The sequence below is a fragment of the Tamandua tetradactyla genome, chromosome 3, assembly GCF_023851605.1.
Source record: "Tamandua tetradactyla isolate mTamTet1 chromosome 3, mTamTet1.pri, whole genome shotgun sequence".
Classification (NCBI taxonomy): domain Eukaryota; kingdom Metazoa; phylum Chordata; class Mammalia; order Pilosa; family Myrmecophagidae; genus Tamandua; species Tamandua tetradactyla.
Genome location: NC_135329.1, coordinates 132,619,673 through 132,646,837, shown reverse-complemented (window position 1 = coordinate 132,646,837; position 27,165 = coordinate 132,619,673). Strand labels below are relative to the sequence as shown.

Sequence of the window (27,165 nt, the reverse complement as noted above, 5' to 3'; positions counted from 1 at the left end):
ACTATATAATGTACAAACTCTGAGAATTGAATATGAGAGCATAGGTTATCAGGTGAAGACCTATTGTAAAGTTTCTTAGATTGTAAACTCTTAAGCAGTCACATCTATTCAAGAATTGTAACTGCTATTTCTAAATTCTGAGATGCTGAGCAATTTGTGTATTAGCTGGCTGTTCCCTGGAACTTTGGGTATTTGTGTAACACCTGAGACTCAGAGCTAGAATTCTGCAGCCATGAAAATCAGCAGTACCCCATATAGCAACTGTTACAAACATTGAAAAAGTGATGAGACTTCAGTTAGAGATATGAATGAAGCTGATCTGGATAGGACTAAGGTAAATCAGATTAAAGGGTAAAGGATGATATTGATATGTGCTTTCATCTTCTTGGGAGACCAAAGGAAGAGATTTTTATTTGGTGCAAATTTTATATTTTCAGAAGTACACTATAATCTAACTTGTTTAGTTAGTTTATTTGAACACCATAATTACATGGAAACTTCATAAGTAGTGACATCTTGTTGGTTTGTACAAGATGGTATGATGATTCATCCTAGAGTAAACTGGGCAGAAGATTAGAAAGTTCTTGCAAAGTCCCCTTGTGGGACCGGGGAAAATGTGGAAATATTAAGCTTTCCCACCTGGGCAAGATCTGATATTCTTACAAGCTTTGCAAACTGCCAATCTGATGGGCCAGGACCTCAATCTTACAGCTTGTGCTTATGAAACTTATTTCTGCAGAGGAGAAGCTAAGCCTACTGATAATTATGTCTAAGTGCCACCTCCAGAGAACCTCTTTTGTTGCTCAGACATGGCCACTCTCTCTAAGCCAATTACACAGGTAAACACACTGCCCTGCCCTCTATGTGGGACATGACTCCCAGGGGTATAAATCTCCCTGGCAAGATGGGACGTGACTCTCAGGAATGAGCCTGGCCCCAGCCCAGCAATGGGGAATGAAAAAATCTTCTTGACCAAAAGGGGGAAGAAAAATGAAAGAAAAAAAAAAAGTTTCAATGGCTGAGAGATTTCAAATAAAGTTGAGAGGTCATTCTGGAGGTTATTCTTATGCAATATATAGATATTCCTTTTCAGGTTTTGGTGTATTGGAGTAACTAGAGGGAAATACCTGAAACTGTTGAACTGTAATCCAATAGCTTTGATTCTTGAGGACAACTGAATAACTATAGAGTTTTAAGGTCTGTCCATGTGATTGTGAAAAACTTGTGACTGACACTCCCATTTTCCAGTGTAAGGACAGACTAATAAGAAAAAAAAGACAAAAAATAAATAAACAATAAGGGTGGATGGGGAGGATGGGATGTTTTGGGTGTTCTTTTTACTTTTATTTTTATTTTCTTTAAAAATAAAGTACAGCGCTTCTATTTGGAATGACAGAAATGTCTTGGTAATGGATGGAGGCAATGGTAGCATGACACTGTGAACATAATTAACATCCCTGAAATATATATCTGACTGTGGTTAAAAGGTGAAATGTTATATTTTATATATGGTAATAGGATAAAAAAAATTTAAATCCGTGAAACTCCACTATACAGTGAACCCTAAGTTAAGCCATGGACTATACTTAATAGTAGAATTATAAAAATGTGCTTTCACCAACTGTAACAAATGTACCACATTAATGCAATGTGTTAATAATGGGGTGGTATATTGGAATCTTGCATTTCATACATGATTTTTTTTATAAACCTGCAATTTCTCTAAAATTTTTTTTTAAGAGGTGGTCAGTGGGGTTGCAAGAGTAGTTCAGTGGTAGAATTCTCGCCCGCCATGTGGGAGACCCAGGTTTGATTCCCAGCCCGTGCACTTACTAAAAACAAGCAAACAAAGAAAGAAAAAATGAACACAAAAATTCAACAAATGGTGCTACAATAACAGGATACTCACATGGAAAAAGAATGAAATGTAACTTTGGGAACATAGCATACCAAGAAAAAAAAAATCTAAAAGAGGTGGTCAGGCAAATGCTGGAAGAAGAGTTTTCCTTCTATGCAGAGGGAACAACTTGTACAAATGGAATCTTTTAACATTGATTGAGACCTGTATTTTGGAATCCAGAAAGAGGTTATCAGAGTTACAGAATCTTAGTCTCATAGAATCTTAAGACAAATACTCACAGACTCTCTGACTAGTAAATAGCATCTTAGTATATTAGAAACTTTTAGAGTCTGCACAAAGGAGAACAAAGGAAATTTTAAAAGATAACCCTTCTTATCCCCTTTTCTGGACAAATTCAAGTGGAAAAATTCAAGTGAAGGAATGGAATATAGTGTATAGCTCATCTGAGTTAATTCCAGGATGAAATGTAAATTTCATTATTAAAGACATTTAAGAAAATATTTTCTTCTTTGGTTCCTATTCCAAGGATATACTGGGAAAATAGAAGAAATAGTTCATTATGAATTGTGCTCAGGCATCAAAGATAGTTCAATAAGGAAATGAAACTTACCATTTGAAATTTTTTTACTGAAGTGTCCAGTATTAGTCTGACTTACTCATCTTCAAATAGCCAAAGTGTTTGACAGGCAAAATGTACAATTTCAGATGAATCCTGTGTAATCAATTAGTTCTGCTAGCTATTACCAATGGACCAAATACCACTTAGTACTGCTCCATCAGCTGGCATTGAGCCTAAGTCAACAATACTAAATTAAACAAAAGTTAATCAGCAGAAAAGTAAGCAATAATACCATAAAAATTGTTCTTTCTCTTTCAACGAGAGAGATACTTTGAATAAGGAAACAATAAGGTGATCCATTTTGCGATGCAATAGAGACAAGAATTTAAAATAAGAAAACATGAGGTTATAAACTAGTCTCCATGGGAGAGTTGACTTTCCTATTTATAGGAATGAACCCCAATCTAACAGGAATTTGCTAAATATAAAGCTTTTTTAAGTTTTGCAAGTTCATCTGGGAAATCTTTATGAGGTGGCTATTAACTAAATATCAAATTTCTTATTGCTTTACAATAGAACAGTCCCAACTTTTTGAAATAGTTTTGATGAAGCTAATAGACATGTCCAAGTCTTCCCAGTTAATATTCATCCTGCCTCAGTTAATACATAATACACAAGGCTCAGCATTTTCTTTAACTCTTTTTAACACAGTGGTTAAGAGTCCAGATCTTAATGGGTTTGAATCCCAGATCTACCATTTACTAATTTTATGACCTGAGCAAATCCTTTAATCTTCTCTGCTTCAGTTCCCTCATCTGTAAAATGGAGATAATCACAGCATGCAACTCACTGAATGGCTTCAAGGATTAATGAGTTATTCACTACTGACCTATCTCATGCAAAGATTTAAATATCATGTCTAACTCCTTTTTATCCCCATACAAACCAAATGCTTTCACACACTACAACATTTGTTATTCCCAAAATTTAGCATATCTTTCCTTCTCTGCCTTCAGTATTCCCATTCATTCTTCAAAGACAAACTCTGTCTCTGTGAAGCCAATTTTGGTTATCCCCAGAAGAATCCACTTTTGTTTCCTATTGGGAATTTGTTCATACTTAAAAAAAAAAATTTATTGTGAAATATATATGCAAATAAGTGATACACTGCAAAGTACATTTTAACAAGTAACTACAGATCAAATTTTAAAGTATGGTATGTCTTCCAGTTTCACAATTGCAGGTATTTTCTTCTAGCTACTCTAATACACCGGAGATTGAAAAGAAATGTCAATATAATGATTCAGTAGTCATATTCACTTCTTAAATCCTATCTTCTCTGATACAACTCCTCCCTTTCATTTGATCCTTCTCCCAACCTTTAGGGATATTTGGGAAATGACCATTCTAAATTCTTCATGTTGAAAAGCAGTGTCAACATTACAAGGTAGGGAGATGCAGCTGGTTGATGTTCTTGGAGAAACTGGTACCTCTGGGTTTCAGGCCTCATCTGGCATAGGAACAATTTAGAGGCTTTAGATTTCTGAAAAGTAAACTCAATGAGTGTAACTTTTATAGCATCTCAGATAGAGCCCTGGGTATTCTCTAGGGTTTTCAAGAATACTGTTGGTTGGAGTTTGGCAATTAGCAATATCTACCTGAAGCTTGCAAAAGAGTAAACTCCAGGACAGCCTCTCAACTCCATTTGAAATCTCTTAGCAACTGGAACCTTATTTTGTTACATTTCTTTTCCCCCTTTTTGTCAAGAAGGCATTGTCAATTTCATGATGTCAGTGTCAAGTTCATCCCTAGGGGTCAGATCTCATCTTTCCAGGGCCACTTACACTCCTAGAAGTCATTTCCCATGCAGGGGGAAGGGTAATGAATTTGTTTAGAGAGTTGGGCTTAGAGAGAGAGAGAGAGAGAGAGGCCACATTTAAGCAACAAGAGGTTCTCTGGACGTGACTCTTAGGCATAATTCTATGTAGGCTTAGCTTCCTGTTACAGAAATAAATTTCATAAGAGCAAGCCTCAAGATCCAGGACTTGACCTATTAACTTGGGAGTCTCTAAAGCTTGAGAGTATATCAGGAATTTCCTAGGTGGGGAAGTTTAATAGATCCATATTTTTTCTCCAGTCCTCAAGGAATTTTGCAAATACTTTTTAATTATGCCCAACATAGTCTGGAATTATCACGGTATTTACATTAACCTGTACAGAATTATAAGATCTCATGCCCTGTTTAGGTCCCATGTGTTTTTGGTTGTTTAAATGAACTGACCAGAAAGGTTAAGTTAGATTGTATGCTACAGAAAGCTTAAATTTTGGACAAAACAAATATCTCTTCCTTTGGTCTCATATAGAAGGTGAAGTTTTAGAATACAGACAATCTCACCTTTATTCTGTACTCTGATTTACCTTAACCCCAACCAGTTGGTTTCGTTCATATATCTAATTGAAGTCTGATCTCTTTTTCTGCCTCTTTAACAGATACTATATGGAGTAGTACTGACTTTCAGAGCTGCAAAACTCTGAGTCTTAGTTGTTACACAGGTATCCAAAGTTCCAGGTAAATACCAGGTTATACACATTGATTACAGCATCTCAGAATTCACAAATAACACTTCAAATTCAAAAATAAATTTGGCTGCTGTAAGAGCTTGCAATCTAGGCCCTAATTTTCTTATAAGTATTTTTTAAATAAGATCATACAATATTTGTTATTTTGTTTCTGGTTTATTTTGCTCAACATAATGTTCTCAAGGTTCATTCGCCTCATTGCATGCCTCACAACTGCATTCTTTTCTATAGCCACACAATATTTGTTCATACTTCTTTATTACATTGAGCTATATTTAAATTTCTACCATGCACAAGAATCGTGAAGCAGAGCCAGCATCTTATTTATTCTTATATCCATACCCAAAATCTCGCTCCAAAGTATATACTGTCATCTCAAATCGCTATAGCTAATAAATAATTCTTATTAAATTGATTAAATTAACCTTTCAAGTGGTTTAATCTTCATTTCAAATTATAGATTGACTAGATAATCACATTTGGTATCCATAGTGGGTTTTAGTTGATAGCCTCTTAAATATCAATTTGCCTTCTCCCCCAAAGAACAGCAGCCCCTCTCTCCTTTTTCATTTGCATGGGCAGGCACCGGGAATTGAGCCTGGATCTTCAGCATGGCAGGCAAGAGTTCTGCCACTGAGCCACTGTCACACCTTTTTTTTAAATTTATTTTTTCTACTTCTTCAGAACTAGTCAAAACATTTGCTCTTCATGATATTTTAAGAATATGTATTGGGATTTAAATAGGCTTTAGTAAGAAAAGTAATCTTCAAAAGATTTTTATAAGTACAAAATTATTAAATGCATTTAACAACAACAAATATCGATATGTTCAGTCTATGTAATACCTCCTGTTATACCACTGAGTCAATATGGAAACTTCCAGAGCCATGGGATCAATTCATTATGAAAGTCTTTTTTGGGTAAACTCTAAGACCATGGAATTTTTGGTTTAGGATCCACCCTTCTCTCAATGTCTAGACAGATCTCTGAATTTCAGTGTCAATTCCAATTAAATATGCCAGAGGGGCATGCATTAAACCTTTAGTAATAAACCTATGTCTTCTAATCCTATATCATCTGTTTAATTATGATATAGGGAATTCTGGAATATGATTGAAGTGATAACATGGGGCAGGGATCAGCAAACTTTTCTTTAAAGGACAAAGGAATAGATATTTTATACTTTGTAAGCCAAGAGAAAAAAACTGAGCACTTTATGTAAATACTTACATAAAAAGAGCAAAAACAAATTATTATTGATGAAATTCAAAATGTAATAATAATGAGTACAATTTTTTGTATGACATTTCTTAATGAGAAAAAATGATCTTCTTTTGGGGATGAATGCCAATATGTCACTTATTTGGGATTCAAAGTTATTGCTCCTTATTATTAAAATCTATTGCAAATGTTTATTTGTTAATACTGATCTGTAAGAAGATTTTATGTATTTCATCTTTGAAAATGTCTTTTCACAGAGCTAGGTACTGTCAAATGCTGATATCAAACCATGGGCAAATAATTTGAAAAGCATATTCATTGCTTCAAAGGCATTTATATAATTATATTAAATTCTTCTCTTGATGCTTGCCTTTGATTGTATCATTACATGGTAAATTAATCACTTCCAGTTGAAGATTGGTGGAAGCTCCTCAATTATATAGTTAAATGGATTTTGATATATGGAAATTTCCTTTGCACTTTCACTGAGATCCAAAAAATGCTGCTAGAACTATAGTTTGAGCAGAAAATCTGTGTGAAAATGGAGATCCTAAGTCTTGCTTTAATTTTTGACAGTACGAGAAGTTTGTAAAGCAGCTTGACATTACTTGCAATTCAAACAACATTAGTTAACATCAAAATGACTTCATTACAGAATAAGTTTTTCATATAAGCCCAATTTTTTCATATAATTATAGATCGAACTCATTAAGAAGCATTATCAAGTCTGTAGCAAAGTCATTCAGTGCTCAATAATAGAGAGTGTGAGCAATTCTTCTCATTCAGAAAAATTTCAATCTTGGCCATGAGCTCAAAAACTTGCAATAAGACTTGAATTCAGCTAAGCCATCAAACTACTGTGGAGTAGAACAAATCAAGATATCCACCTTCTCTTTCTGGCAAAAATTTCCAGAACTGACAATGGTTAAGTCCATGCAATCAGTCATTGATACTGCCGGTTCAATAATACATGAAAGGGTCAGATATTTTCCACAAGGTATATGCTGATGAATAATACGATGAATAACCATAGGCTTTAAACACCTTACATTTATACAAGCTTTGAAAATTTGTCTAACTAACCCTTTTTCTGCTGCATACATTTTCATCACCATAAGTTGTAACACATCTTAGCAGATTCCACTTCAGTTTGTACACAATTAGTATTTACTCAACGTCTGTGAAAATACTCTCGCTTGTAGTTGTCCCATGCGGACTACACAGAAAAGCCAATTCTTCAGCCATTTGAAGCTGAGCAATGACTCCTCAAATAAACAACAATAACTGAGCAGTATCAGTAACATCTGCTGATACATTAAAGCCAAGAACTACTTGAAATCATTTGCCTTGTTTTTTATTGACTATTGATGTTGCTACCATTGTCCCCAATTCTTCAAGAAAATAGTCCCACAGAAAGATTAATAATTTAAACAAGTTTATTTTCTCTGAACAAATTTATTCCACTGCTGCAATCAAACATCATTTAACTAACTCAACAACAGTAAACCTCTTCCCTTTCCTGCCTAACAAACAAGCCATTCAGAAGCATACTTTGGTGACAGCCTCACTGTCTTTTAATTTTGTGAAGAAATTCTGCTGTGATGAGATATTCCACTCCTGTGAGTTGGCAATATTGTGATGAGGGCTTAGTCTAGTAATATTGATATCTATTCTCTTAGCACAGCTATAGTGTCATTGCATTAGTAACAGAATACTTTGCCATCTAATTAAACAACAGTCCACACTACATTGTGCCACAAAAGCATAACATTCAAAGTCTACTTTTCTCTTACATACTTTTTTATATGATATATATGCACTGGTAATAAAAATAAATTAAAAATCACAGTACAGTGATATATATATATATATATATATATATATGACACTTAAGTAACTGAATTGCAGTGCACCATGCAGTGCTGTGAAGCAAGAGAGCATCACATACATTCTCTGTCACAACTACTCAACACTGACATTGTACCAAAAAAGCAGCCATGGCCTGGATGTGGAGTTCATCCAGGCCATCCATTGGAGTCGTCGGCTTCGCAGCCTGCCCTGTGGATTTTGGACTCTGCATTCCTGCGGTCACGTGAGACACTTTTATAAATTTTATATTTGCAAGTGTTCCCTGTTGATTCTGTTTCTAAACTAATACAGTAACACATCTCTATTACCAAGGCCTCCAACATATTTGCCACTTCTTGCTTATTTGGTCAATATAGTGGACCAACGTGATGTTCTGCAGAATATCCAGACAGTTTAAATCTCTTTGGACTCTATTATAACCTAACATGGGAGAGTTAACAAACTCCAAGGGCAAGACCATAAATGTATACTGTTGTACTTCCAGGGAATATGAACACTTCAGGTCTTCCTCTTCCATAGTGATAGAAAGAATGAACTTTCCAGATCAACAGCTGCATATCCTGTACCTAAGGCCATGTTAATTTTCTCTAACAAACATTCTACACCTGGTACAGCAATGTAATTGCTATGACTTAGTTGAGTTTGCAGTGGTCCACTACCATCTTCTGGGATTTGACAAGTTTCTGTAGTGGCCATGCTTGTACATACTTTAGGTTTTTAAAGGTGGCACTAATCTCTGCCACTCCACCTCAGATGTGGTACTGATTTTGATTTACTATCATAGCCAAGCCAAAAACTTTCAGAGGTTTTTCACCAACTACAATAACTCGACCCCATAGGCCAAGAGACCTCCTATCAATTACCAACAATGTCCATTCCTACCATTCAGAGAAATAATCAGTAGGTGGGTCAGATTTCCAGGAAATCAATCTGAAATGGAAATTTATGGGAAAGAAGTTTGTTGAAAAATGCTTTTGGCAATAATACCTGTAAAAGTAATAAGGGAAGCAGTATTTGGGTAGTAGAGGGAGAAGTTGAACTGTGGTACTGTTGCAATGAGGATCTCAACTGGCTCCACAGGTAGCTCTGAAGCTGGGATAGACAGCCTTTAAGAGTTGTTCCAGATTGAGGCAAGGGAACAAAATATTTCCACTCCATGGGTCATTTATTGAATTCAGGATACCATGGGGGAAGGTAGCTCTCTTCAGCAAAAGGTAAGCACCTCAATCCTTAAAGAGGTTATTGTAATATCTTGGTGGTGCACTTTAACATCCACTACTACAGTTAGCTTTAGCAAATAAAAATCAATAAATATGGAATAAGTATAGAACGTTTGTATGTTAAGAATGTTTGTATTTGTATAAAAAAACAATAAATAAAATAACTGCATGGGGCATACCTATACTGAAAAGTTATTCATTGTTTCATCTAAAATTCAATTTAAGTGGGAATTCTGTATTTTATTTGGCTACTCTATCTACCACACATGTATGCAAGAGCAAGTAGAAAAAAACTTAAGGATATTAATGCATTTCTCCTCTTTTAGATTTTACTAATTCCACATTGACATGAGAAAAATGAAAAGCAACAAACCTCAACAATTCTTGCTCTATACAGAATCTTGAAATGGTTAGATTATAGAGTTTCAATGCCCCTTCACTTAGTTTTACCATGGAAAGCAGAACTAAGTCTTATCAAAAAAATTCTGGCAATTTTAAGAAGGCTAGATTGTGGGAAAGATACAGTTACAGTGTGCAAAAGAGGGAAAAATCTAAAGCAGTGAAAGTGGGAATGGAAAGGAAAGGATAAGAGACACCATTGAAATAGATTCAAATACTACATACTGAATGATGTAGAAGAATGTAGGAGGTAAACAGAGTCTTAAAAAATTCTAAGTTCTTGATTTTAGGTAATAGGATGGGATAAAGAGAAAAATGGTATAAGGCATATGAAAAACAAACAAACAAATAAGAAATAGTTTTGGGGGGAAAATAGTACATTTGGCATATTCAGCAGATGTATAATATATGTGAATAAATTACTTAATATACTTTGACAAGCTGTTGTTACACTTCAACAAGCTGGGCAGTTGATCATTTTCAATAAATATATTACACCTGAGATGCTATAGGTATTTGTAACCACTGAGCATTTTTACGACCTATACTCAGGACGTTAAATTTTAAAAATATACATCTCCTCTGCATCTTTTTCTAAGTCGGGATAATCAATCCAGGAACCACTAAGAGATATATTAATTCTTTTGTACATTACAGCAGAACCCTCCATAGCATCCTCAAATGCTAGAATGTTTTTCTAGCTTGGCTGGGACTGAAAATATATTTCAAAAGTCATTATAAATAAGGATTTTCCTATTTCCTTTTGAAATTCTAAAATGTAATGTTACCTTAGAATTGTATGGTTAATTTCAATCCAAGATTTTAACCATAATTATTAGCTTCTGAGGTTAAAATATCCACTGTAGACAGCAGTAAACAGAGCAAAAGGTGGTGTTGGGAATTGAATCATGTCCCCCACCAAAGGTATGCTCAAGATTCCATCTGCTGGTTTCTGGATGTGAACCCATTTATAAATAGGACCTTTTAAATTGTTATTAGTTAATGTGTGCCCAAACTGAATGAGCATGGGTCTTAATCTAATATAGATGAAGTCCTTATAAACAAAGGAAATTGGACACAGAAGAAGACAAGAGGAGCAGTCAGAAGCTGGAAGTCAGAAGAATCCGGAAGAGACGAGAGGAGACACACCACGTGCATTGCCAACGAGTGAAAATTGCCAGGGAATATGGAAAAGTCAAGGAATACCAAAGCTTGCCAGCTTGCTAGAAGACACAGATCTGGGAGGAAGCAAGCCTTCTAGTCTCTGAAACTGTGAGCCAATAAATTTCTGTTGTTAAGTTAACCCATTGAATGTATTTATTTTAGCAGTCGAGAAACTAAAACAGTTTTTGTACCAGAAAGTGGGGTGCTGCTATGACAAATACCTAAAAATGTGAAAACAGCTTTAGAATTGGATGATGGGTAGAGAGTGGATGAATTGTGAGGTTCTTCACAGAAAAGGCCTAGATTGCTTTGAAGAGACTATAGGTAGAAATAACGTGCATTAAAAGTTCTTCTAATAAGGCCTTGAAAGGAAATGACTGTGTTATTTGAAATTGGAAGAAAGGCAATCTCAAGGTGGCAGAGAACTAGGTAAAACTGTTTCTGATTCAGATTGAAATTGGAACTTGAAAGTGATGAACTTGGATATTTAGCTGAAGAGATTTCCAAATTAAGTATAGGAGGTACAGCCTGGCTTTTCCTCGCAGCTTATAGTAAAATGTGAGAGGAAAGGGATAAGCTTAGAACTGAACTTTAAGCACAAAGAAACCAGAAATCAATGATTTGGAAAATGCTCAGCCTATCCAGATAGTGTGCTCTATGTCTAGGACCAGAAGCGACTCTGTCAGGGCCCTCTCTGAGCTTTAAGAAAGTGAGTCCCAGAGGACAAGGCTCCATGTAAGGTTTAACTGACCAACCCATTTCTACAGGAGGTGTGGCTGAACATGGATCCAGTCAGCCATTTCAGTGGAAGCTGGGATTGGAAATGCAATTATCCAGAAAGGCTCTGTGGAAAGCAGAAGTTCAAGCAGCATGCAAAGTCAACAAGGTTTTTGCAAAGCATATATAAGCAGAACTGCTTCCAGCCTGCACTAAAACAGACAGAAAATAAACTAAAGGAAAAAGGTGAGACTGGGTTAGATGGTCCTCCTGTATGATTCCTGTAGTAGCTCCACACTCGGCGCTGGATATGCTGATTTGTCATCGATATTTAATTTTCATACCCTAGTGAATTGCAATTCCTTGAAGCAAGGATAATTGCAACAGTAATGCACCACACAATGTCTGGAATACAGTACGGATTCAATAAATGCATGTTGAATGGATGAATGCTTCTCATAGCTTGTAGGTCAGTCTACTGGCATTTAAAGTCACAGCACAACAATCATATTCTTTCCCCTGCCCTCCTCCATTACTGTAATACCAACTTCTGCAATTCTCCCCAGTGTGGCAAACGTCAAAGTGCTCTCTAAAATACTTCTGGAAATTCCTGGTCCATGCACTTCCCCTCCCATGCAAATAAAAACTTTTGGAAAGCATACCAATAGCTATTCCAAGAAAAAAATGTCTTACCTTCTAAATCTTCTTTCTCGAAATGTGTTTTGAGAATAGAACGAGTTCCACCTCTATCCACAACTGCCTCTTCATCATTTCTCTGCATAACGGGGAGAAAGAAGATTAAGCTATTCCTTCAACTTTCAGAAAATAAACTTCAATATGCCAAATATTTTTTGGATTTCAGTTTAGTCACTGTTACTTGGGTACAAGCAGTCTACTTGATTATTAAATATGAACTTTAAAAGGAGGACATTTAAACAAATTTGACCACATAGAGAAAGAATGCGTTTTGATTTTCCCTGAAATCAAAGTCATCAAACATTCCAGTTGGCATCATTTGTTAGTGAGATGAAAAACAAAAACAAACAGTTATATTATAAATTTAGCAACATGCATTGTTGTCTTTGATAAAGAATTATTGTTAGCAAGAAAACATTTTGAACTAAACAAGAAAAATACAAAATCATTAACATTCAAACTACTAATGCTATGGCAGGGTGAAATAATTCACTGCCATTAAAAATGTGATTGGGGTATGTAGTCTCTTGAAAGCAATTAGTAGCAAATACAAGCTAAACTATAATTCTAATTATTTTTCTTCAGTATAAGTAGGATTTTATTCAAAAATTAAATAGTAAATTATTATCATGTCCATTAAACCTTCATTACATTTCCTTCCATGTATTTTACCTTATTTAGAATGGTTGGGCAGAGGCAACACCTTCTGAACATTGTATATAATGCTCAAAACAATATACTGACTCATTTGGTATCCAATGAAATAATAAGTTAAAGTATGCATCATTTGAGCATGCAGAAATCAGCAAAACACAAAATTTTAAAAAAAGTTTAATACAGACTATTTCTAACTTTCACCTGGTTGTACAGACCTACAAAAATTGGCTTAAAAGTGGAATGATGAGCACAAAAAGAGAAATGAAAACTTCCAAGGTTTATTTCTAAGCCTATTCTAATAGATGACTAATAGAAAAGTGAAAGTTTTTTCTCTTCTCTGAAAGCACTGTGCTGAAGAAGCGGGGAGAATCTTTTCCTATCTATCAACTACTGGAGTAGCAGAGACGGGGACACTGCCTTTCTTTCATTATGGAAGCAATCTTTGACTTCAATCCATAAGTAATACTGAAAACAAGAGTTATAAGACTCCAGAGAAGAAAGAAATCTTTGCAACTTAGGAGGTTGCACACAATTTTTTCCTCAGAATTTGAATTGGCTCTTCTGGTAGGGCAAGTAACCCAAGTGGAGATGGGTAACATCAGAGAATTAGGAAAGAGACTAGATGAGCAGAATCCAAGAGTCTGATGTTAAAGGTGTTAAATTATGCAGGTTCCCAAACAACAGGCTGAAAACTTAAACTTTAAAGCATAAACTAACAGGTATTACTGCACAAAGCAATGTTATTATTAGAGTGGTGTTTTAAGTAAATTTAATATGGTATAGTGTGTAAGATAAATTTGAGAAGAGAGAGTGACTGAAAGATGAATAAACTTAAAAGATAACAGCAGGAGATAGTTTGGATAAAAGATAACTCAAAATATTAAACCCAGATTTCCAAGAATATGCAGATATCTTTGGAAAAAGTAAACAACTTAGTAGAGAAGTCAGTTTTGTTGTAGGAAGAAAATCAGTTCTATTTTGAGTTGTTGGTTTTGATGTCAGTAGAATTTTCAAGGGGAAATATACAGTAGGCTACTGAATATGAGGAATTGAAGTTCAAATGAGAGGTGGGTGTTGGAGATTTGAGGCTCAAAAAATAAGAATCTAAAGGTTGAACTCAGGCTTGGATATCACCTAGTACACCAACTCTTTACACTTAAATCTCCTCTATAATTTTCTTTTCAAAGAATTGACCAGGCTATACTTAAAGTTCTCAACAAAGAGAACTCTCTATCTTAGAAAAGAACTCATTCCAATTTTAGATAGCTCTGCCGTTGTAAACTTTTCTTTAATTGAGATAAAATCTAGTTCCCTCTGAGTATTTACCCAACAATACTAGTTCTGCTCTTTGGGTAATATAAAATCCTCCTTCCTCTTCTTCAAGGCAGCCCTTCAGAACATCCTTATTCCACTTCTGCCTTTTCTTTCTAGAGTAATAGTCCCAACTACTTCTTCCACTTATTATATAAAATACTACTTATATTTATGAGGTGGCTGAGGGACAGACCAGGTCTGAACCTTGGAGAATTCTTATAAATAAGGTGCATGAGTAAGGAGAAATAAAATAAACAATTTTGTCTGACCCATAGATATTTAAAAGAATGATGCAAAATTATTTTCCAAAGCTATTGGACTTGGACTACCTCATTATTGGCAATCTTCAGAAGGGGAGCATATCAGGAAAATGCCAAAATAAAAACCTAACCAAGGGAAATTAATTACATAATCTCTGGTGAAGAATATGGATGTAGATCAATGAAGAAACAACAGAAAAATTAAATAGGGATAAGTTATAATTAGAGGAGGCTGCACAATTAAAATACAATAGTGGCTTTATTTTCTAGTCAGTTAGACCTCAGCATATAGAAATGCCAAAGGCAAAGTACCAATACGAAAAAAGATTATTAAGATGCTAGCAAAGAAGTAAATAGGAGCTATAGGAGCCAGGAAAACAATATGACACTGACCTAAGGACTAAGCTACTTATGTTCTAGTAGCTTATGTTCTAGCTAGTCTTATGTTCTAGTTTGCTAGTCACCGGAATGCAATATACCAGAAAAAGAATGGCTTTTAAAAAGAAGAATTTAATGAGTTGCTGGTTTATAGTTCTAAGGCTGAGAAAATGTCCCAATTAAAACAAGTCTATAGAAATGTCCAATCAAAGGTATCCAGAGAAAGATACCTTGGTTCAAAAAGGCCGATGAAGTCCAGGGTCTCTCTTTCACCCAAGAAGGCACATGGGGAGCACAGTCAGGGTTTCTCTCTCATCTAGAAAGGCTCATAGTGAGCATAGCATAATTTGCTAGCTTTCTCTTCTGGCTTCCTGTTTCATGAAGCTCCCCAGGAGGCCTTTTCCTTCTTCATCTCCAAAGTGCTGGCTGGTGGACTTTCCGTTTCATGGTACTGCAGCATTCTCTGCTCTCTCTGAATCTCTCATTCTCCAAAATGTTTCCTCTTTTATAGGACTCCAGTAAATCAATCAAGACCCACCCAAATGGGTGGAGATATGTCATCGCCTAATCCAGTTTAACAACCACTCTTGATTGGGTTACATCTCCAGGGAGATGATCTAATTACAGATTCAAACATACAGTACTGAATAGGGATTATGCTGCCTTTATGAAATGGGATTTTGATTAAAACATGGCTTTTCAAGGGTACATACATCCTTTCTAACCAGCACATCTTGGGATAGGGATTCTCCTTTTCTGAGATAATGGAGGGAAGACTGAGGGAGTTGTACTGGTTTGAAAGAACTAGGTACCCTAGAAAAGCCATGCTTTAAACTTGATCCAATCTTGTGGAAGTAACCGTTTCTTTTAATCCCTATTCAGCATTGTATGCTGGAAACATGATTAGATTATCTCCACAAAGATGTGTATTAACTTTTGATTAGAGAGAGATGTGACTCCACCTATTCCAGGTGGGTCTTGATTAGTTTACTGGAATCCTTTAAAAGAGGAAACATTTTGGAGAGACCCACCAGAAGCAGCAGAGTCACGAGAACTACCAGAGACCATTCAGTCAGAGACTTTTGGAGATGAACAAGGAAAACACCCCCAGGAGAGCTTCATGAAACAAGAAGATGGAAAATAAAGCTAGCAGACATCACCATGTTTGTCATGTGCCTTTCCAGTTGAAAGAGAAACCTGAACTTCAATGGCCTTTCTTGAGTGAAGGGAACCTCTTGTTGGTGCCTTAATTTGGATATTTTTATAGACTTGCCTTAATTGGGACATTTTCATGGCCTCAGAACTGTAAACTAGCAACTTAATAAATTCCCCCTTTTAAAAGCTGTTCCATTTCTGATTATTTCTAGCAGTGAGCAAACTAGAACAGTTGCTATATAGTCAGAACTATACTGAAGAAATAAAGAGAACTGTAGATGAAGAAGCTTCTACTGTATGGCCTTGGTGTTCTGGGTAAAGTGAGAGACAATACCATCTTCCAACAGTGGCAGAGCAAATGAATGAAGGAATTGAGCCATAGAGAAGAGCAAAAATATCAAATTACTGCCAAGAATGATAATTTGGTTGACATTATCAGGACCTTTTTCCAAATAATCAGAAAAGACAACTAATGTGCTTAATTTGAGATGGCCAGGCAAAGAATTCTAAGTGAAAAACAACACAATATATTCTACTTCTTTTGAATAAGACATTAAAGACAGTTAAAATTCCTGTAAGAGTGGAATATAACAAGTTGTACCATATATAGATAGTTTCAAATTAGTTTTCTAATTTCTTAGAACTGTCTCCAGGGAATTAGATGCTAAAGGGGTAAATAAAGTCGAAAGTGTCTGATCAAATGTCAGCCCAAGTATTTATAAAAGGATGGAATGAATGGCACTATTAGAACACTAAAGAGATGTTATAGTCAGTTGTCTACAGCAGGAAAAAGTGCTCCTAAGACACATTCTGTTTTATACCAAATAAAGTAAGTGTATATTCTAATGTCTGTGAAAAAGCCTGAATTACTTACATATATAAATGCTTTTTAATTACTGAAAATAATCTTAATAAATATTTTGCCACCATGTTTTATAAATCAGCACTTTGAGGGAAAGGATTATAGAAATAATTTAGCCTAGAAAGAAGAGCCCTTATGTGTTTCACATATAGCAAAATACATAGTGCAGGGTAATATTTTATAGCCTGTGGTCCTGTGTCTGTCTGATAGCATATGCTGAGACAATTCAGGGCAAAGTGCTTGAAATCAGAGTTAAAGAAGCCTACAATGCGAAAATGAAAAAGAAAATGAGAGAAAAATGATAATGAAGACAGGATTCAGAGCCCATTGCTCTTCTCATTGGCAAAGTTTTAAAAAATCTAACCCTTGGTTTGAGCAACAATAGCAACAGAAAAAAAACTAAAGAAGGGTATTTAATAACTTTCTGGACAAGACAAATGCAAGTTTCAACCTATATAGAATCTATTCTTAACACATTTACAAATCAAATTGATCTTCTGCACAAGATATATTCAAATGTGTGTTAAACTGGAATGCATCCTGTCCTCTAGGGTGTTGTTAGGCAAATTGCCAGAAGCTAATTCATACATTCATGTTCAAAGTTCAGAAGGAGCAGTATCTACTATATCTCACAATCATAGTCTCTTAAAACAACTGGAAAATGGAAAGCTTTATATGAGAGATAAGAAAGCCTGTTCCCCTATGTAATAAAATATTTAATTCTGATTTCAAGCACCTGAATCAATTTTTCAACTTAAACAAAATTGTTCATACAGCTATCAGCATGTAGAAGATAATTCCATTGAATAGCTAATGGAAAAGACATTGAGATAAAATGAAATCTTGCAGGAGAAGTAGAGATAAAACCCTAAAAGAAAACAATTATTTAATTACTTACTATCCAAGGTGCCAGTAAAAGTGACCTAATTTTAATATATTTGTTTAAAAAAGAGAAGAGATAGAAGCCAGGGTATTAAAGTAACTCAATGTAACTATCTCGTTTTGAAGCTTCATATACATTATCCCCTTTACATACTCACTGGATGTTTCATAGGAACATCAAATATATGATATTTCAGGCTGAACATTCCCAAGATATAAATTAGTATTAATACATATAAATGCTCTACTTAGCTATCGTTCAAAAGATCATTTGCATATTATTCAGGATTTTTTTTTTTTACAGATATTCAGTCCCCTTTTCCCCTCCTCCTATGCCTCTTTTTCCCTGATAACCTCTAATCTGTTTTCTCTCTCTATGAATTTATTTCTAGTTATTTCTTATAAGTGATATACAATTTTGTTCTTATGTGTCTTGCTTGTTTTAGTGAGCACAATATCTTTAAAGACTTTCTATCTTGCAGCAGGTCTCATAACTTTATTTTTTCTTGTGGCTGAATATTATTCTATTGTGTGTGTGTGTACATTTTGTTTATCCACTCATTTTTTGATGGACATTTGGGTTGTTTCCAGTTTTTAGCCATTGTGACTAATGCTGATAGAATAATGCACATTACATAGGCCTCTAACCAAACAGACTATAATGCATTGCTTTTCAAATCAATATTTTTTCATTTTGTGACGTTTTAAGCCTTATTGAGTTTAGGGACATATTATTGCAATTATATAAACCATATCTATATTGCTGAACTATTTTACTTTTTTTCTTTCTTCTACCTGAAGAGTAATGGTTTGTTCTTCCTAGTTCCACTGAAGTTTATTTCTTTTATGTCTTCCCAAAGAAAAACAAATAAGCACACCAACAGTATTATCTTGATCCTTCTCCAGTTAAATCCTGTCTATAAATAAACAGAATTTGTATTCAGCTATTTTAAAGTCAAATTCCATGTAATTGGCATAACCCAAATGCTTTCTGATTTTATGAAATTTGATTACTTCTAAACATTAAGACAGTTGTGTTTTAGATCAACATGTATATAAATATAAATTGAGCATATATCTTCCTCTAACACTTTTTTTAAAGAGAAGAGTTATTTTTGTTGTTTTTCCTTCTTTTCGTTGTTTTCCTTCCTCCATCTAAAAGACTACTGAGAGTTGGCATTGGGTATTTCCCTTCCCTCGTGTTGGTTATGCTCTGGTATCATTCAAGTTGGTTAGGCTCTGGTAAAAGAGCTTCTTTTGAGGCCAATCCATTGTTAAGGACAACAGAATGCTCCAGGAGTTCTGGCAATACTTCAGAATGGTTCCTTTTACCTTCCCCTTGCTGGAAGTATGAGGAGATTTTCTCCAAACCTCAAAATGAGAACCTGGTGGGGCTTCTTCAGGTAAAATTCATCAAAGGATGGGGATTCATCTAAGAGTGGAAACCCAAGAGTTTCACGGAGCCTCCAGCACTTTATCAATTCATTTAGTAGTTCAAGCATTTCTACCAGAATGAGCCAGAGGAGAGCTTCTGTCCCTGGACTTCTGCTCTAGGTAAGCTATGATTTGTTGTTTCTGCCTATCTCTCCAGTTCTCAGGGAAACAGCTTGCCTTGTGATCTCACTTCTGTATTGGATCTAAGAAGAGATGTTGTTTTTCAGTTTGTTCAGCTTTTTTCTTATTGTTAGGATAGGAGTAACAATTTCTAAGCTCTTTACATGTTAGAGAGAAATCAAAGACTTCATTTTTATTAAAGAAACATTTGAGTTACTCTCTTCTTTTTTGATTAGAGAAATTGTAGGTTTACAGAAAAGTCATGTAAAAAATACGTTTCCATGCACTCCCCCCAATTGTTGACACTTTGCATTAGTGTGGTACCCTTATTACAGTTGCTGAAAGAATATTAAAATATTACAGTTAACTGTGGTCCATAGTCTACATTAGGTGTATTTTTTCAGTATATCAACTTATTATTTACACCTTGTAATAGCACCATACATTTGTTACACCAAGTCTATTATATCAATTGATTTCCTTTTGTTGAATCACCTAGAATAAACTCATTTGATCATGGTATATAATTCTTTTAATATGTTGTTGAATTCAATTTGCAAATATTTTGTTGAGGATGTTTGCATCTATATTCATTAGAGAAATTGGTCTGTAATTTTCTCTTCTTATAGTATCTTTATCTGGCTTTCATATTAGGGTGATGTTGGCTTCATAGAATGAGTTAGGTAGTGTTCCCTCCTCTTCAATTTTTGGAAGAGTTTAATTAGGATTGATATTAATTCTTATTTGAATGGTTGGTAGAATTCACCAGTGAAGTCATCAGGGTCTGAACTTTTCCTTGTTGGGAGACTTCTGATGACTGATTCAGTCTCTTTATTCTAATTAATCTGTTGGGGTCTTCTATTTCTTCTAGAGTCAGTGTAGGTTGTCTGTGTATTTCAGGATATCTGTCATCTAAGTTATCGGATTTGTTGACATACAGTTGTTCATAGTATCCTTTTATGATCTTTTTTATTTCTGGGGTGTCATTAGTAATGTTCCCCCTCTCATATCTGATTTTATTTGCATCTTTTCTCTTTTTTTCTTTGTCAGTCTGGCTAAGGGTTTGTCAATTTTATTGATCTTCTCAAAGAGAACATTTTTGACTTTATTAATTCTTTCTACCTTTTGTTCCCAATTTCATTCTGATCTTCATTGTTTCATTCCTTCTGCTGGCTTTGGGATTAGTTTGCTGTTCTTTTTCTAATTCCTCCAGGTGTGCTGTTAGATCTTGACTTTAGCTTTTTCTTCTTTTTTAAATAGGCATTCAGGGATACAAATTTCCCTCTCAGCATGGATTTCACTGCATCCCACAAGTGTCGTTGTGTTCTCATTTTCATTTTTCTTGAGTTATTTACCAATTTCTTCGCAATTTCTTCTCTGACCCATTGGATGTTTATGAGTGTGTGGTTTAACCTCCTTATATTTGCAAATTTTCCAGCTCTCTGCTTAATATTGTTTTCCAGCTTCATTCCATTATGGTCAGAGAAAGTGCTGTGTATGATTTCAATCTTCTAAAATTTATTGAGCCTTATTTTATGACCCAATGTGTGGTCTGTCCTGGAGAATGATCCATGAGCACAAGATAAGAATGTTTGGGATATAATGTTCTGTATATGTCTGTTAGGTCTAGTTCATTTATCATATGGTTCAAGGATTCTGTTTCTTTATTGATCCTCTGTCTATTTGTTCTACCTATTGATGAGAGGGAGATATTGAAATCTCCAGTTTTGCCAGTGTTTGTCTTGCTATTTTGGAGCACCCTGGTTAGGTGCACAAATATTCTTGGTCTGTTGTTCCTTTTGTTAATATACAGTGTCCTTCTTCATCTCTTATAACAGTTTTGCATTTAAAGTTCACTTTGTCTGATAGTAGTATAGCAACTCCAGCTCTTTTTGGCTTAATGTTTGCATGGAGTATCTTCTTTCAACCTTTTACCTTCAACCTATTTGTGTCCTTAGGTCTAAGGTGAGTCTCTTGCAGATGGCATATAGATGGATCATACTTTTTTAAAAATTCATTCCACCAACCTGTGTCTTTTGATTTGGAAGTTTAATGCATCAACATTCAATGATAAAGGTATTACTTACTTTTGGTCTTTAGTATATCATATCTCATTTTTTGCCTCTCTTTCTACCCTTTTAGTTACCCTTACTGTAAATCTTTTCTAACAGTAAAGATTACTGTTAGAAATCTTGTTATTACTAACAAGATTACTATTAGACTTGGAGAGTCTGCTCCAAGACTCTCTCTCCAGTCTTTGCTTTCAGCCTGCAGAACTCCCTTTAGTCTCTTGTTGATGAACTCTTTAGTTTCTCTTTATCTGTGAATTCATTCATACTCTCCCTCAATTTTTAAGAGATAAAGAATTTTTTTTTTGCTAGATAAAGAATTTATGGCTTGCCGTTTTTCTCTTTCAGTACCTTAAATATATCACAGCCCTGCCTTCTCACCTCCATGGTTTTTTATGAGAAATCATTACTTAATCTTATAACTATTCCCCTGTGTATTGTGAATCACTTTTGCTGCTTTCAGGATTCCCCCTTTATCTTTGGCATTTATCATTCTGATTAATATGTATCTCAGAGTAAGTCTATTAGGATTTGTTTATTTGAAGGATGTTATGCTTCTTGGATATGCATGTTTATGCCTTTCATAAGAGCTGGGAATTTTCAGCCATTATTTTCTCAATTATTCTTTCTATCACTTTTCCCTTCTCTTCTCCTTCTAGAACACCCATGACACATAGGTTTGCATGCTTCATGCTGTCATTCAATTCCCTGAGACCCTGCTCAATTTTTTCCATTCCTTTCTCTATCTGCTATTCTGTCTGTACAATTTCAATTGTTCTCTTTTCTAGTTTGCTGATTCTTTTACCTGTTCAAATCTGCTGCTGTATGCCTCTAGTGTATTTTTATTTATTTTATTTTATTTTTTCCTTTTTTTGCTTGGGCAGGCACCGGGAATCGAACCTGGGTCTCCAGCATGGCAGGCGAGAGCTCTCCCTGCTGAGCCATTGTGGCCCACCCTCTAGTGTATTTTTAAACTCTTCTATCATGCCTTTCATTCCCCTAAATTCTATCATTTTATATTTATGCTTTCAAATTCTTCTATTAAGCTCACTTAGTATCATCTTAATATCTGTTATCTCTTTAGCCATATTTTCCTTCATCTCCTTAAATCAATCGAGAAGATTTATGTGAACATCTTTGATTAGTTGTTCGAAATTCTGTGTCTCTTCTGGAGTTTTTAATTTGTTCCTTGAACTGAGCTGTACCTTCCTGTTTCTTTAGTATGGATGGTAATTTTTTTGCTGATGTCTAGGCATCTGATTATCTTGATAAGTTTACTCTGAAGGTCAGCCTCTCTCTCTTGCCTAGGGTTTTATTGTTGATCAGCTTTGTGTAGATGCTCTTCTTTGACACTTGGTTCAACTTATGTTAGAACTTAAGAATTGCCACATTTGACTAATAGGATGTTTTTCAGATGCTTCATCTGATTCTTGCCCTGGGTATGTGGCACAATTTTTGAGATTACACTATTTGTGCAATTGTTTCACCCCTAGGGGAAAGCTCCCTTTCCTTTGTTCCTTCTTCTGGAATCTTGAATCTTGATCCTTTCTGTTTGTTCTTATTTTGCCTCTATAACTTTTTTAACTCTCCTTTCATTACCTCTAGCTGCTTTTGTGTAGAGGGTAAAGACTGGGAGGATGTTCACTCTGGAGAGGACCTTCCAGGTCAGTCTTTCCCAGCCAAAACATGACCAAGGATCCATGAAGGGGGCACAGCTCAATCACAAAGAGCCCTGGGGAAAGGGTCAGGAAAGACTCCAGAAAGACTATTTGATGGTTCCAAGAAGTTATGCTTTCCTGGCCTATCTAGAAGATGGTGTTCTTCAGCAAACTTTTCCTCGCAACACCACAGTAAGCCCTATTTCCTCAAATCTCCACTGCCTTCACCTCCACTGGAGAGAGAGTTGAAAGGATGGTGTGGCTGTCCCTGTCTGGGATGGGCTGAAAGAGCTGGGACCCAGCAATATAAACTCACCAATCAAGAGTCTGATCAGTATTCAACCTTTCCCCCACCCCAGCTATTCTTGGGGAAGAGAACTTCCATGTCCCTCTCCATCCACTACAGCCAAACAGGAACCAGACCTCAGATGACTAACCTCAAGAGTGGGGGATAGGTGCCAGCAGGCACTGCTGAGCAATTTACTCACAGTTTTTTACTGCAGTGTCTCAGCTCAACCTCTTTGTCTTGTTCTTTCCTGGATGCTGCACAATGCTCCACTGGGCTCCATAGCCCCAGAACAGTTGTTTCAGACAGTTTCTGCCTATCCACTAGCTTTTTTTGAAGAAGGAATGAGTACTGCAGTCCCCTACTGAAGACTTTTGTTGAGTTCCTTTCTAAAGTATCTAATTGGGGAGGAGGCATGCCAACAAAATTAGGCTGATTTACTTATGCAAAGTAAATGTGTTATTTCATCTTTACACATACAAGAAAAAATAGAATTAAGAATAAGAATTGGAGAGCAAAATCTCCTGTTGTAGGAATAGTGTTAAGAAAGCATGAACTAAATTATCATGTAAAAATTTCAAGATTCTCCTCATCTTGTTTACTTGGAAAACAACTCCACCCATGCAAAGTTTAAAGACCAATTGATAAACAATGCAGTTAGGTCAGGGAGGCATTTCTGCTGAAATGAAAGAGTCCAGAGTCAATTTCAGGGGTTGAAAGGCTCAGGGGTGGAAGTCTCCCAGTGCTACAGCTCATTCCAGCTCAAGATTAATTTCATTACCACACACCATATTGCACTTATTTCTGCCACTGTGGCCTAAAGAATATTGTATCAGCCACGTTTCTCCAGAGAAACAGAACCAACAGGATATGTGTGAATACACACACACATACTTATGTATAGCAGGATAATTAAGAGAGTTATTATAAGGTATTGGCGCATGCAATTGTGGTGGCTGGCAAGTTTGGATTCCATAGACTGCAGACTGGAAATTCTGGTAAAGGTGATAAAGTCTTGAGTCTGAATTCCTTAGAGGAAGCTGGCAGGTTGGAAATTACCCTACACATTGATAGTGAAGTCTCTAGGCAAAATTCTTGTGACTTCTGGCCTGTTTTTAATGTTAAGACCTCCAGCTGATTGGATGAATCCCACCCACACTGTGGAGAGTAATCTCCTCTACCCAACAGATTGTTTTTTTAACCATCTACCATTGGTTGTATTTGCTAATCCCATTTTTTAATTATCTCCACAGTAACCACTAGGCCAGTATGTGACCAAACAACTAGACACCATAACCAAGTGAACTGTCACATAAAATTAAACATCATAAATACTGTCTCTCCTAGTAAGCTTAACAACTGATGGCTTGAGGATTAAAAAGTATTGAAAACTTATGAAAAGTTTTAATAAGCCAGAAGTATTTCTGCCTTATTTATCTACCTTATCATCCAGGCTTTTTGTTGGTTTGTTTGTTTTTGTTTTTAATTCTGGGCTTGATTCCTGCCTTGTTCTTAACAGTACTTCTGTAGCATTATTTCTGCCTCTAAACCCAGTTTTGTACCCAGAAAATGTTAACTGCTGCGAGATTTCCTTACTGCTGCCTCATGCTGTCTTACTCTCTTCGTGTTGCTTGCTTCTAAGTGCCTTATCACAAAGCTCTATCTGGCTTTAAGCCCTTCCTTCGCTTGTCCTACTGGGTCTTTCCCTAAGCATCTGCCTAATTCCCATGAGTTTATTTTCTGCCCAAATTCAAATTCTTGCTAGTAAGACCTAAGCCCCTGCTGAAGATGCTCCCATTCTGGAGGGTATAAAAGAGATAGTGATGGACAGAGGCTAAGAGTTTGTATATAGGGCCCACATATCACCTAGATTAAAGTCTTGTTTCAATTTGTTCCTAGTAGTGTTTTGGGCATTTTATGTAATCTCTCAAGTATCTTAATACTGTAAAAGTGCTTGAATTCTCCTGGCATGTAGTAATTTCTCAATAAATCTTATTTATTATTATTGTTATTTATATTTTTAGCTGTATTACTGAGGCTACAAAGATTAATAAAACTTGGTTCCTTTCCTCAAAGAACTTACAACTTCATGTAAGTACAAGAGTCCAAAGAAATGTTTTGGGTATTCTGAAAGAAATACATACAAGTGACACTCAACCATAAAGGTTTTTATTTTTAAAAACTAAATCAAAGAAAAGCAGTAATGACTCAATTAAAGGAGACACTTAAATCAATTGATCTTTCTAGGCAACAGCCAGGCTGACATGGGGGCAAAGTGATAGTTTGGTCATAAATATAAAGGGAAGAACCTGGTAAGTTGAATAAAGTAGAAGACATGAGTGGACTCACAGCAAGACTGACTTGATATTGCCCTGGCATGGTACTGTCTGTTTCTCCTTACAATCTCAACACCTGGGAATAAAATTGCTCCCAGTTTGCGTGTGAGGTGGAAACCAAAAAGCCTTAGTTGTGGAGATTAGAAAGTGAAAACAGACAGCCAAGCAGATCATCACAGTCTAAGTAGTGAGCAATGTTTTCATAAGAAAATGCATTTGGAATAGCAATTTAGGTTGTTAGAGACAGGAGCAATAATCTCAAACATAACAATTATAATAAAAATAACAAGTATAACTACCACCTGAGTATTTTCTACTTCTTCCAGCTTTTATTTTTTTCTTCCTTCTTGATTCTGTTTCTATTACCCTTCTTTCTCTGCCTACCCTTCCCTCTTTCTACATTTTCCTCTCTTTTCTTCAACGATTCTTCCCTCTTGTAGCCCACTATATAAAATTTTAGTGTATTTTTAAAGTTTGTTTAATTAAAAACTTTCTCTCTTATATTTTAAATCAGGTATCAGTTTCCAGGAACAACACAAAAACATGTCCTGAAAAGTTCTTTTGTTATGAAACATAAAATGTTGATTATAACAGAAATCTTTTTAAATGCGTATCTGAGCTCACATAGAAAGTAAAGAAAATTTCCAAAAGGCTGGAAACCAGTGTGCCAAATTGATGCTAAAGTTATATCTGTCCTCAGAGCATTTGCCAATCTCCATGACCTGGAGGCTTGGATTTTAACAGCTATGTAGGTGAGAGAAAGCCAGGCCTGTGCACCAAGGGGAATTAGAACTAAAACATCTTCATAAACCTGAAACCTTCAAAAGACACATACACGTACTGAAAATTTGATCTGAGAAATATATGTCCATTGGCAAAGATAAATAACAAGAAAACTTATCTCTCCTGTCCTGGACACTGACTGGAAATAAAAGTCTTTCCTGAGAATTCATAAGCACAGTTCTCCCTCACTTGTATTTTGAGTTTGACTTTATACTACATGAAAATTCCAAATTAAGAAACTAAAGTAAAAATAGTCCTGGGATGTTGCAACCTATGACATCTTGCAAAAACAAAATTAAATCCTTTCTTGGGCATACTCCTTTCCTAGACTCCCCAACCTTCCTAGAGATGAAGCCCAGATGAACATAAGCTAGTGATCAAAGATTACAAAACACATAAGAAAGCAAGGCACCATGATCAAAAGACAGAAAAAAAAATTAAAATCAAGATTTTATCCCCTATTATTATGGGGATTATTGGATATATAACAGAATATAAAATAAGTATGTTTAAAATTAATTTATCAATCAAGATCCCAGCAGGAAATAAAAGGTACACACAAACTAAGCAATTCAAACAGAGTTTAATAAAGGCACTATTTACAAAGGTGGGGGCAGGATGCAGTACAAACTTTAGGGATAGTATAATAATCCAGGGCAAGTAATAGCCTATAACCCCACCAGGC

General features: G+C 35.5%; 1 protein-coding gene across 1 annotated transcript in view; it reads right to left on the bottom strand.

Annotated features, from left to right (window-relative positions):
• Positions 1-27,165, bottom strand: part of SLC4A10 (solute carrier family 4 member 10) — a 263,964-nt gene that overhangs the window by 216,474 nt on the left and 20,325 nt on the right. Inside the window, exon 2 of the mRNA XM_077154007.1 lies at positions 12,284-12,365. Coding sequence (XP_077010122.1) covers positions 12,284-12,365 — 82 coding nt within the window. The remainder of the gene's footprint in view (positions 1-12,283; positions 12,366-27,165) is intronic.